Source organism: Sceloporus occidentalis, unplaced genomic scaffold (assembly GCF_023333645.1).
Source record: "Sceloporus occidentalis isolate IW3139 unplaced genomic scaffold, rSceOcc1.0.p SCAF_7, whole genome shotgun sequence".
In the NCBI taxonomy this organism is placed as follows: Eukaryota; Metazoa; Chordata; class Lepidosauria; order Squamata; family Phrynosomatidae; genus Sceloporus; species Sceloporus occidentalis.
Genome location: NW_028316987.1, coordinates 37,920,909 through 37,934,748, shown reverse-complemented (window position 1 = coordinate 37,934,748; position 13,840 = coordinate 37,920,909). Strand labels below are relative to the sequence as shown.

Here is a 13,840-nt window from a genome sequence, read left to right as displayed (position 1 = left end):
GGCCCTCCAGCATTGACAATGAAGGATGCTGTGAGTTACAGTCTAGCAACATCTGGAGGGCTGCATGATCCCACCCCTGCTGTAGTGAACATAATGCTAGTATGAGAATTTGTGCTCACTTCACCTACCTTACAGTTAAGTTGAGAGGATGAAGTAGGAAAACTCTTCCAAGGTGCTGTGCTTGGACAAATAGGACAGGCTGTTGTATATTTTCCTCTCCAAACCCATGCCATCAGGTAAGCCCTCGCTTACCTTGCTACTTTCTTCTGGCTTAAAAGAGCACAAAGCTTAATGAGTGATAGTCACCTATTAAACTGCACCTTATTTTCAACATGCAGTGAGTTTTGCTCCTCAGGTGATAATATAACAGCATTTATAGAGCACTCCCATATTGACTTGCGAACTAAGGAGCACAGCCTCCCTAACAAAAGCTTTAGGTATAGTGTTAGGAATAGCTAATCTTGAATTACAATAAACGTTTCTAATAAAACATCTTTCTGATTCTACAATTAGTGTTACCTGTTACTGCAAAGATACAGCTGTGAAAGGCACAGTCATGCTCTTATTTTGCCAGATCAGTTCTTTACTGGGCAACGATAAAGACTGTACTGAAACAGTAGGCAACCTAGTACTTTCCACAAGTTTTGGATTACAACTTCCATAATACTTGACCAGTGTGGCAGGGGCTTATAAAAGAGTTGTAGTCCACAATTTAGGAGGATACCAGGTTGCTTATTTTGGACTGAATAAACTAGGGAGATTGCCTTTTGGGAATGGTCACATGGTATGGCAAAGGGTAAGCCATTTCATTGAGTACAAGCTTAAGAAAGCAGCACAGCTGCCACGCTGGGGTGTCCAGAATTGTGGTTTGTGTATCTCAAAGATAGCTGGTGAACCATTTTTATTGTTCTATTGGACAAACCAGCGGCACCAATGTTAACATTTCTACCTTATCAGGTCTCAGTAACTATTTACAAAAGAAAAAAGCAAAACAAATTTGCAGCCACTTACAACTCTATGATTCTATGATTCTGTAATTATGATCCTACAACTACATCCTAACTTTTCATTACTCTCCAAAAATGGCATATCTTACTAATTTTACAGAGTTGCTTACTTCTTAAGCACATTTGTAGCAGTTAGTAACAAACAAGACAACACAATTTGTTAAAAAGATAGCAAGACAGGGTTTAATGTTTGTATATCAAATTTTGCAGGGAACCAAAATTATTTTTAATGTTCTCAATAATTTAAAAAAATGGATTCACAGGATAAGAAAATACTGAAATCACAGCCTAGTTTTCTATTGCCAATGCCAAACCTGTTGTACATCTTAGCTGCCTTTTCAGCTAATACTGCAGTTTAAGAGGAGGTATTCATGTGGATTTGGATTTATATCAATTGGGCTTAGGCCTCTAATGGTTCCACATCCAGAATACATGGAACTCCTAAAGAATTGTCCAAACACACAACAGTCTACCAATAACTCACATGACATGGAAAACTTTAAGAGAGCCCTGTGCAATTTATGATCCGACAAGCTGAATGAAATTATTGTGCAGAACTGCTTTAGAAAAAAGCCCTATTGCCATAGTTTCAAGTGAGTACCATATATACTCGTGTACAGGTTTACCTTGTGTATAAGTTGAGGGTAGGTTTTGGGGCAAAAATTCTGGATTTTGTATGATCCATGGATAAGTCGAGAGTAAAACTTAAGGGCACATAAAGGATCTCCTCTCCTTGTTTTCCCAGCCCAGTTGCCCGCTCCAGAGACAGCTGGGCTGGGAAGAGGCTTGGGGCACAAATGATCGCTCTCCCTGCCATCTTGTTATCATATTGACTTGTATATAAATTGACCCAAGTGTTTTGGGTCAATTTTGTAGTATAAATTTTTCAACTTATACACGAGTAGTTACAGTAGTCCAAACAAAAGATATATCATATATGGTAGTCTGTCATATTTGGGCAGCGGACTGCATTTGACTTAGTCCAGGTATGATGAGCCTTCAGATGTTCCACTGACATGGAGTGATGGGATTTGCAGTTCAACAATATGTGGAAGGCCTGCTGTTACCATCTCGGGTATAGCAGGTTGTACAAGTGGTACGCTATGGCATTATCCTAAGGAGAGAATAACTCTTGTACATATTAAATTACATCTGAGTCAAAATATTTTCTTGTAGCAAACAAAGCAGCATCTATGACTGATCTGTGTTTTAATCACACTATTTAGCTTTTTAAAAGTCTCTGTTAAAAACCCAACATTCAGCTGAAGGCAGTCCACACCAAACTCACTTATAGCTTCATGCTTTAAGCCTTTGTCTTTCTGTATTACCATCCAATGAATCCTGGACAACACCACAGAGATCTTGCTTGTGGCAAGACTAGAGGAATTTTTTTCTGAATAATCTCCTAGGCTGTGACCAAGAAGCATTTGTATATACAGTTGGTTTTCCACATTTGAGGCTTTATTTGCAGATTTGATTAATATAATCTCTCTAGGTATCTCTAGATCCTGTAGCAAAACCTGCCAGAAGTTAACAACTGTTACACTGGAGGACCTAGATATTTTTTTTAGAGAGAACACTTCTCTAAGCATTTGTAGGTCCTCCAGAGTGGGTCTATTCCTCCCTCCATTCCATGGCCTCAGAGGGAGAAGAACCACTGGACTTGATCCTCTTCTCCACTATATTCCCTTCTCCTTTTGTTTCATGTCTTTTATGCATTGTAAAACTGAGGGCAAGGAATATGTAATTAACAATTTGTAAGTCACTCTGGCAAAAGAGTAGGGTATGAAAACTCTGAATGAATGAAGACTTGTACTAGAGAGCCTAGAGAATCCTAGAGGTGTTGTCAGGTAAAAAAATTACTGTTTTTGTATTTGCGTTTTTCCACTTTCACTGGGGTCCTGTGCCCCTAACTCCCACAAAGATGAAGGGCCCAGTGTGTACTTTCACAGTTACTTTGTAAGCTTTCTTCCTGACAACTTCCTTCTACCCCCCTTGACTGATTATTTTAAAAGTCTTAGTGGGTTAAAAAGAAAAATGGGGCTACAATACAATACAAAAAGAATAACCACAAAACCCTACCACACAGGAAATGCTGCTTGGGGTGGGATGGTAACACACAGACACACACCAGAGTTAGTTTCTTGTAGTAGCAGCTCTTTTACACTTTGCCTAAAAAAAACCCTCAGAGACACGAAAAATTCAACATGGAGGAACAGCAGGAGGACCTGTGGTACTTCACAAAATGACATGACGTATGTAAACATGTTTGTGGACTGTGCCTTGAAACTTTTCCAAAGCCCTTGGGGAAGGATGATTCTTTGGATGCTTCACAACACATTGTAAATTTACTATAGAGGCAGTCAATCTGATTCAGATCTCTTGTCAGATTTAGATTTGTGCTTCCTTTTCTTTTTCTTCTTTTTCTTTTCTTTCTTTTTCTCCTTCTTCTTTCGCTTTTTCTTGCCCTTTTCCTGGCACCCTGAAGAACTGGAACTGTCACTGCTGCTGTCATCATCCGAAGTAGAGTCCTCCAACAGCTGCTTCAACTGCTGTATTCTAAATGCATAAGTGACCAAGAAAAGATGAAATTTTCCTTGGGTGAGCAGACTATTTGTTTCAACTTTACAGCAGAAATAAGATGAACAATTAATAAACTTAAAAGGTCAGGGTATCTACCCTTGAAACAGCACTTAATTTTGAACTCATAAGCAGAGAGGTACTGAAATACTTTGTCAATGATACTGGACAGTAAATGAGGATTTTCCTTGCTTGAAATCCCACTTTTGCCACAAGGTCTCCCAGCACCTCATCTCCCCAATCTGTACCCACCACTACTATTCAATTCTTTAGTAACCCACTGTGGGGCAGAGGGAGTAGTAGGAGAGAGCCTTCTCTGCTGTGGCACCTAAAGTATCCTCCCCTCAGAGGCCCAATTGTCACTAATACTGGTGTCATTTGGGTGTCACGTCAAAACATGGCCTGACGGATTTCATCTGATCTGTGTATATTATTTTATGTTACTTGAACTTACTTTTCATTTTCTTGTTTTAAGTGATAAATTGTTTAATATGCTTGTAGTCTTTTTTTTGGTACTACCAATATTTCTCATAACAGTAAATTAACAAATTATTTTCCTTAATTTTTTAACAATAAAAAACTCTAATTTCAATCTCTTTGTATCTTGTATCAGTAATTCTTTGGGAAAGTTTTCATAATTCAATGTATAATTGTTTTTACATACATAACATTTCAATAATTTTATTTACAAAATCTTCCTAAAAAGCAGCTCTACTTCCTTCTTGTTCATAATAAAATTCTTGGTACTGAATTTGTAATCTCTATGTTACTCCATTATTTTTTTATCAATGTATAGCAATATTGTATACATTCTGCTTCTATATCATTAAACTTCAATCCAATATCTATAATTGTATTTAAAAACCACATAGATTGCAATACCTTATGTATTTATGTTATAAAATATGCTTGTAGTCTTATTATTTTAAACTAGTTTGAACTGATGTTATTGTATGCCACCCCAAGGTAACCAGACATAGGGTAGGATATAAATTTAGTGATGTAGTGAAGCTAGGGCTCAGAAGGTGAATATTCCCAGCAATAATATATTGTTGAAAATTATCCCTGTTTTAATCCATAATATTTTGGAGTGGCTCAGTCTTGAATGGGTAGTTAAGTTACATTAGATATAAAGATCTATTCCTGGTACTGATGAAAAATGTTAGACATGTTATGCTCATATCATAGCTGTCAGCATTTAGAAGTCTCCTTAGGGAAACTGCTACAGGCAGACCCATCATGATGTCTGCCTGCACTTCAGATTTTACCACTACATCACTGCTCTTTTTACTGGTTCAATATAAGGATCACTGCATATATGAAGTTCCTGCAACATTCTAATATATATATTATTTGTTGTTATTATTTATAAGGACCTGATTTAAACAGAACCGGACTTACCGCATTTCCTTCTCATGTCGCTTATTTTCTCTTATTATATCATACATGGGGTCTTCATGTGCCTGGATGGGGTCAAGGAAATCAGTGTCCAACACAGTAACTTCACACAACTTTTTCACTTTTTGCATTTCCTGTGCTCAAAACACTCTGCATTCCCTTAGGATAGGAGTAAAGGTTATGTCAGCCTATATTAGGCTACCTGTCCTGTGTAGAATCATGACTTTGTTCATATAAATGGCTCTCCTTTGATTGAGAGATACACAGCTTTCTAAGGAAAGTATGGCTGTATTCCTATGCCCATTTACAAAACAGCAACCATCACTGAACTCTCAAAGGGACTTACTTTTGAATAAATAGGTATAGCGTGTGTTGGCTTGGGGAATCTGGGAATTGCAGTCCAAGAAAAGCAACTTTTGGGCGTTCTCATCAGGATCATGCAAGAATGACCCCCTGCTTAAGATACTCCTAGTGATCTTCCACGTGCTCCTTGATCTGCTCTGTCTGAGATGTAATCATCAGTCCAATAACCCTATGCCTCCTCTCCTCCACGTGAAGTGATGCAGAAGAGGGGGAAGAAAGGTGGCAATTATTATAAGAGACCTGGTGGTGCAGTGGTTAAATATCTGTACTGCAGCCACTTACTCACAAACCACAAGGTTGTGAATTCAATCCCAGCCAGTGGCTAAGGGTCAACTCACCCTTGCATCCTTCTGAGGTTGCAAAAATGAGTACCCAGCTTGATGGGGGCAATTAGCTAACAGTTGTGAGCTGCTTAGAGACTGCTCAGTGAACTATGAAGCAGTATATAAATGAAGCTGCTATTGCTATTGCCATGCTGAGGTGGCAGATGGCCTTGGGTTCCCGCTGTTTCTATGAATATTTTTCAAAGGGTAAGATTTCTGTAACAAGCCACATTGTTTAATTTTAAGTGAACTGGGTATTTTTTAACACTGGTGAATAAACCATTGGTCTAGTAAAAACTCTGGCAACTCGCATTAATCCAGTTTCTGCATGTGCCGCAGGATGCCTGCGCTGTGCTGAAAATCTAGACAGTCTTAAGATATTTGTACATCATATGAGACAGTGTAAAAAGCATTCCTGAAGGACAGTCTTGTTGAAATAAAATAAATAATTGGTGGGACAGGTGCTTACCCATTCTTGCCCCTGTTAAGTTTCCCCTGTATGTCCCCTTCTCAGGCTGTTTTCCCCATAGTTGAGCTTCCATATGTTTCAACAGATAGTTGAAGATAAAAAGCTTAAAAATGTGAGGAGCTCATTTGAGAGGGGCCATGAAAGGACAGCAAATTATTTAATTTACTGTCAGTTTATTTCTATTCTATTGGGAGGAAGAAAAGTGCTTATGGGCCTCAAGTGTCAAAATAAATAGACTAGGTGTGACTGAAAGGAGAGTCCATTGGATGCTTCTGTTCATGCAGCAAAATTTCTTGGGTAGATTTAATCATGGAGTATTTCCTGAGGAAAACTGGGTGGAAAAGGACTTAAGCAAACCCTCTCCATTTGCCTCCACAGAAACCTCATAACAAAAGTGAGCAGCTTCCCTCTTAACAGTCCTGCTCTCATACTGCTAGAAGAAAATCTTCGGACTTGCTAACTTAAAGAGTTTTCATAATTATAATTCAAAAGTAATGCCACAGTGTTTTACTTACTACTCTGAACTGTTCTAATTTCTGGTTGCCTTTAATGAAGAATGGACATTCTTTATCCCCTGTCCGGTGTCCATAACGTTTACATCTCCAACCTTGAGGAGAAAAAAAAAGACTTCTTTAAGAAACGTTAAAACACTGTGCAATAGAAAAGAAAAAATATTCAGTTATCTTTTGTAAAAGAGCAAAAGCACAGTTCTTCAAAAGTGTTTAATGGAAATCGGCAAATAGTTCAGATGAAAACTCTTTAATTCTCCCCTTCACTACATGTTAAATAATAATGTTATTCCCATGTATAGTTACCCAGCATTATTCATAGAGTTTGATGGAATTTATTTCCAGGGCATTGTAGATAGGAAGGTAGTCTCACAGTGCCATCCTATATATGTCTACTCAGAAGGGCTGCCTTAGCCCTACATTTAGTTCTATTTGCCTATACAGTGCGCCCGTGTCATACGCGGACTTGAGCATATGCGCTCAAGCTGCAGCGCGCGCAGCGGAGCGTCCCATTCAATTGAATGGGCGCACGCGCCCGTTGTGCCCCACGCACCGCCACGCACGAGCCCCATTGTTTCCAATGGGGCTCGAGCATAGGCGGAATTCGCCTCACGCGGAGGGATCTGGAACGGATCCCCCGCGTAAGGCGAGGACGCACTGTAATGATGATTTCAGGAGTGATGCAGAATGTGAAAGAACACAACAGTCACAGTCCATTTCCAAACTTACTACTCCCTCCAAACCTTTCTTAAACTATCCATAGCATTCATGTCTGTTGACTCATAACTCTTTATATTCCATCCTCACTAACTCCCCTCTCTTCATTCTCCATTATGCATGTAAGTTGTCTATATACATAGCTGTTTCAACAAACTCCTTGGCAAGTAACACTGGAACACTGGTTGTGTTGTTGCTATATGCCTTCAAGTCCTTTCCAGCTTATGGTGACCCCAAGGTGAATCTATCATAGCTTTTTTTTTCTTTCAAGATTTGTTCAGAAGGAGTTTGTCTTTCTCTGAGGCTCAGAGTCTCTGTCTTGTCAAAGGTCACCAAGTAGATTTTCATAGCTAAGTTAGGATTTGAACCCTGGCCTCCAGAATCATAGTCTAACGTTCAAACTATTGCACCACAGTAGGTCTCATTGTTAGCTCAGATCTGACAATGATTATTCCAGTGTCTTTCTTGAACACCCTTTAAAGGTTGTGAAGAAATATATTTTTATTTTACTTTATTTACAGAAGTATTTTTGTATCATTGCCCTCCTCATACCATCTTACAACAAAAAATGAAAACTAACATGAACATTGGAAGAAGATGAGATAAACCCTTCAGTGATCTATGAAACATTATTATACATTAAGCTGAATAAAAATGTTTTCACTGACAATGTAAATTTCATACGTCATAGGTGTGTCTTTTTTGGGGGGATAGAATTCCATAATAATGGTGTTGCTGCATGGCCTGCCCTTTTGTGAAAACATTTCAGAACATTTTCAAGAAAACATTTGTTCATACTCTTACTGATCAACATTTAGCGATAGAGCATACAACAGGAGCTACAAAAATCTACATACTCTCCTCACTCACATTGCATAACTTTGACTTCCTTCCCTAAAGGCATCCAGAGCCCTTTCGTTGGAGCATGTGCCAGGAATTCTCGTGCGTGTTCATTGCCAGGTACATCAGGAATGCAGTCCTCTGGTTTAGTCTCATTTTCCTGCACAAGTTGGGGAGGGGGAAATCAAATAAAACAATGAGGAAAAACCATAATATGGCAGGCAAAATACTTCTCTTCAGGGGAAACACATTGGGTACATTTTGCTTCAAACCCAGATTTAGAGACAAATGTTAACTAAATCTAGTACAGTGATGGCAAACCTATGGCATGCATGCCAGAGGTTGCACTCAGAACCCTGTCTGTGGGCACACGTGCCGTCGCCCCAGCACAGAGTTTGTTACTAGAAAGCCAAAGGGACACGGCACTTTGCAGTAAATAAGTGGGTTTTGGGTTGCAGTTTGGGCACTTGGCCTCTAAAAGGTTCACCATCACTGATCTAGTAGATAGAAATAAAATCACCTCAGGGGACTTGGTAGGCTGAGAGACATTAAAAGGATTCCTTAAAAAAGATTAGCTGAATTAAAATAAAAAAACATTGATAGTCTACTGACCTACCTTAATAAGCCCTGGAGGAAGTTTCTCATAGCTGAAAAATAGATTAAAACATAGCTTTAATAACTTGAGTAAAAGGCTATACATCTAGATGACTGAACTCTAACAGAAGCAGGGAGGAAGCACTAAACATGGAGAAGAGAAACTGCTTAACACAGAAAATGATATCTTTATTGGACCAACCAAAACACACAATTATGTGTTGCAAGCTTTCGAAGTCACACTGGCTTCATCAGGCAAACAGGAGCAAGAAATTGAAGATGTTAGTCATAGCCCTACATTTTCTGTTTCGGTCAGATGCTAGGGAGGGCTAGCTGCAGGCTGGCACCTTGCCCTTTGGCCCTGTGGTCACTGGTAGATTTTCAATGTCAAGGAAATTTAATGTGCATTTGCAATTCAAAGAAGATGTTTCCTTGGAATCCAGCATGTCTCCTTCCTTTGTGAAGCCACAGGCTCCTATGTAGGTAGAGGACACTGAATTTCTCAAGAAGTCTTCATGTTTTGCATCAGGAAAACTTTAGCTAGTGTAGAGGCAAAGCATGCCAAGCGATCCCAATACTAGAAAAAAACCGCTTGATGAAGAAGCCAGTGTGACTCCAAAATCTTGCAACATGTAATTGTGCATTTTGGTTGGCCCAATAAATGTTTGGATGTTATTGGATTTGCTATATGGCCAACACAGCTACTCCGAGATTTTTTTTGAATTTCAAGATACCGCATTTTAGCCGTCACTGGAGAATCCTATAGAAAGAGGCAGTGCACTGGGACCTTGCCATCTGCCTCCAAGCAAATCCAAGCTTTTGGATGGCCTTAGGCAAGTCACAGTCTCTCAGCCTCATAGGAAGACAATGGTAACTCCCCTCTGAAGACTTGCCAAGAAAACCTCATAAGTAGAAATTACTTGGAAGCACACAGCAACAACAGTAACCACAGCCTTATGGTTTTTAAAGCCCTGTAAGACAGCTACCTATCCTTAGTGCAGAGGCGAATCAGTAAACTTCACTGGGTCAATGAGGGCCAGTTACTAACCTCAACCTGATTTATTTGTACAGAGTTTAGAGAGGGGGCAGGTGGAGATGTATGTCACCCTCAGCTCCTAGACAACAACATCTCCATCTCCGTCGTTTATTAATATAGCACACAATAGTGGAGTGGAGCCAAGGCTAAAGCAGCCAGACCTTTGGATCACTGTGGGATTTATGTCACTCTTCAGCTTCCTCAGACTTTCTCATCCCCTTATCTTCCATCCTCACAGGTGGATTGTTCTCACAGTACTTGCCCATAGGGAAACCATACTTGCTCATAGAGAATCATTGGAGAACACCTGCCCATAGGGAACCATTGGGCAGTATTAAATGGTTCCCTATGGGCAAGTGCTCCCCAATGGTTCCCTATGAGCAAGTGTTCCCTAATGGTTCCCTATGGGCAAGTGCTCCCCAATGCTTCCCTATGAGCAAGTGTTCCCCAATGGTTCCCTATGGGCAATTGCTCCTCAATGGTTCCCTATGGGCAAGTGCTCCTCAATGGTTCCCTATGGGCAATTGCTCCTCAATGGTTCCCTATGGGCAAGTGCTCCCCAATGGTTCCCTATGACCAAGTGTTCCCCAATGGTCCCCTATGGGCAATTGCTCCTCAATGGTTCCCTATGGGCAAGTGCTCCCCAATGGTTCCCTATGGGCAAGTGTCCCCAATGGTTCCCTATGGGCAAGTACTCCCCAATGGTTCCCTATGAGCAAGTGTTCCCCAATGGTTCCCTATGAGCAAGTGTTCCCCAATGGTTCCCTATGGGCAAGTGCTCCCCAATGGTTCCCTATGAGCAAGTGTTCCCCAATGGTTCCCTGTGGGCAATTGCTCCTCAATGATTCCCTATGGGCAAGTGCTCCCCAATGGGTCCCTATGAGCAAGTGTTCTCCAATGGTTCCCTATGGGCAAGTGCTCCCCAATGGTTCCCTATGAGCAAGTGTTCCCCAATGGTTCCCTATGGGCAAGTGCCCCCCAATGGTTCCCTATGAGCAAGTGTTCACAATGGTTCCCTATGGGCAATTGCTCCTCAATGATTCCCTATGGGCAACTGCTCCCCAATGGGTCCCTATGAGCAAGTGTTCCCCAATGGTTCCCTATGGGCGAGTGCTCCCCAATGGTTCCCTATGGGCAAGTGTCCCCAATGGTTCCCTGTGGGCAATTGCTCCTCAATGGTTCCCTATGGGCAATTGCTCCTCAATGGTTCCCTATGGGCAAGTGCTCCCCAATGGTTCCCTATGGGCAAGTGCTCCCCAATGGTTCCCTATGAGCAAGTGTTCCCCAATGGTTCCCTGTGGGCAATTGCTCCTCAATGATTCCCTATAGGCAAGTGCTCCCCAATGGGTCCCTATGAGCAAGTGTTCCCCAATGGTTCCCTATGGGCAAGTGCTCCCCAATGGTTCCCTATGAGCAAGTGTTCCCCAATGGTTCCCTATGGGCAAGTGCCCCCCAATGGTTCCCTATGAGCAAGTGTTCACAATGGTTCCCTATGGGCAATTGCTCCTCAATGATTCCCTATGGGCAAGTGCTCCCCAATGGGTCCCTATGAGCGAGTGTTCCCCAATGGTTCCCTATGGGCGAGTGCTCCTCAATGGTTCCCTATGGGCAATTGCTCCTCAATGGTTCTATATGGGCAAGTGCTCCCCAATGGTTCCCTATGGGCAAGTGCTCCCCAATGGTTCCCTATGAGCAAGTGTTCCCCAATGGTTCCCTATGGGCAAGTGTCCCCAATGGTTCCCTATGGGCAAGTGCTCCCCAATGGCTCCCTATGGGCAAGTGTTCCCCAATGGTTCCCTATGGGCAATTGCTCCCCAATGGTTCCCTATGGGCAAGTGCTCCTCAATGGTTCCCTATGGGCAATTGCTCCTCAATGGTTCCCTATGGGCAAGTGCTCCCCAATGGTTCCCTATGGGCAAGTGTTCCCCAATGGTTCCCTATGGGCAATTGCTCCTTAATGATTCCCTATGGGCAAGTGCTTCCCAATGGTTCCCTATGAGCAAGTGTTCCCCAATGGTTCCCTATGGGCAAGTGCTCCTCAATGGTTCCCTATGAGCAAGTGTTCCCCAATGGTTCCCTATGGGCAATTGCTCCTCAATGATTCCCTATGGGCAAGTGCTCCCCAATGGGTCCCTATGAGAAAGTGTTCCCCAATGGTTCCCTATGGGCAATTGCTCCTCAATGATTCCCTATGGGCAAGTGCTCCCCAATGGGTCCCTATGAGCAAGTGTTCCCCAATGGTTCCCTATGGGCAAGTGCTCCCCAATGGTTCCCTATGAGCAAGTGTTCCCCAATGGTTCCCTATGGGCAAGTGTCCCTAATGGTTCCCTATGGGCAAGTGCTCCCCAATGGTTCCCTATGGGCAAGTACTCCCCAATGGTTCCCTATGAGCAAGTGTTCCCCAATGGTTCCCTATGAGCAAGTGTTCCCCAATGGTTCCCTATGAGCAAGTGCTCCCCAATGGTTCCCTATGAGCAAGTGCCCCCCAATGGTTCCCTACGAGCAAGTGTTCACAATGGTTCCCTTGGTTCCCTATGGGCAATTGCTCCTCAATGATTCCCTATGGGCAAGTGCTCCCCAATGGTTCCCTATGGGCAAGTGCTCCCCAATGGTTCCCTATGGGCAAGTGCTCCCCAATGGTTCCCTATGGGCAAGTGCTCCCCAATGGTTCCCTATGGGCAATTGCTCCCCAATGGTTCCCTATGGGCAAGTGCTCCCCAATGGTTCCCTATGGGCAATTGCTCCCCAATGGTTCCCTATGGGCAATTGCTCCCCAATGGTTCCCTATGGGCAAGTGCTCCCCAATGGTTCCCTATGGGCAAGTGCTCCCCAATGGTTCCCTATGGGCAAGTGCTCCCCAATGGTTCCCTATGGGCAATTGCTCCTCAATGATTCCCTATGGGCAAGTGCTCCCCAATGGTTCCCTATGGGCAAGTGCTCCCCAATGGTTCCCTATGGGCAAGTGCTCCCCAATGGTTCCCTATGGGCAAGTGCTCCCCAATGGTTCCCTATGGGCAAGTGCTCCCCAATGGTTCCCTTTGGGCAAGTGTTCCCCAATGGTTCCCTATGGGGCAGGCATTCTCCAATGATTCCCTATGGGCAAGTGTTCTCCAATGATTCCCTATGGGCAAGCGTTCCCCAATGATTCCCTATGGGGCAGGCATTCTCCAATGATTTCCTTTGGGCAAGTGCTCCCCAATGATTCCCTATGGGGCAGGCATTCTCCAATGATTCCCTATGGGCAAGTGTTCTCCAATGATTCCCTATGGGCAAGCGTTCCCCAATGATTCCCTATGGGGCAGGCATTCTCCAATGATTCCCTATGGGCAAGCGTTCCCCAATGATTCCCTATGGGGCAGGCATTCTCCAATGATTCCCTATGGGCAATTGCTCCCCAATGGTTCCCTATGGGGCAGGCATTCTCCAATGATTCCCTATGGCACACAACAACAACAACAACAACAACCGGTGTGAGAGAGCCTTACAAGGACTCCAAGTGCTGGATCTGTTGGATCTGCTCCACTCCTCCGCGCTGCTGCCTCTCCTCCTCCTCCTTCTTCCTCCTCCTGGGCTCTTTCCTCTCGGGGCCATGGCTGCTGCTGCTGCTGCTGGGCAGGGATTCCCTCCTCTCTCGCCTGGAGCGCTTGAGGCCGCCGCCTGAGGACATGAGGGCGGCACACTCCGGCCTGGAGGGCCCAGGGACCCAGCCTCCGCTGGGCCTCGCTCCTCCCTCGGCTTCGCTGCTAGGCGAGGCCGAGGCGGGCCCTTCCTCCGAAGTAGAGGCTAGGCCTCGCCCACCTCCCTGACACTCGCGCCTTTTAGTCCGAGGCCTGAGTGGGAATGGCAGGCCCAGGCCTTGTTTTCGAGAAAGAGGAATAATGCGCGTTGATAGCGCTTTAAAGGGCAGGGCTCCAGGCTATGGCCTTCTGGGAATGGTAGTTTGTTGTGGGCCCAGAGAGTGCTTCTTGCATTGCATCTGTGAGAAACCTCTCCTGTATCAAGAA

At 43.4% G+C, this 13,840-nt stretch overlaps 1 protein-coding gene across 1 annotated transcript; it reads right to left on the bottom strand.

Annotated features, from left to right (window-relative positions):
- Positions 1–1,163: 1,163 nt before the first annotated feature.
- On the bottom strand, positions 1,164–13,730 carry RP9 (RP9 pre-mRNA splicing factor). The gene is made up of 6 exons (XM_089532623.1): positions 13,322–13,730; positions 8,823–8,853; positions 8,237–8,366; positions 6,656–6,747; positions 4,989–5,050; positions 1,164–3,566 (listed from the first exon to the last, which is right to left on the bottom strand). Exons 1-6 carry the CDS (start codon positions 13,501–13,503, stop codon positions 3,371–3,373), a joined length of 693 nt encoding a protein of 230 aa, XP_089388749.1. The 5' UTR covers positions 13,504–13,730; the 3' UTR covers positions 1,164–3,370.
- Between the last annotated feature and the right edge of the window lie 110 nt (positions 13,731–13,840).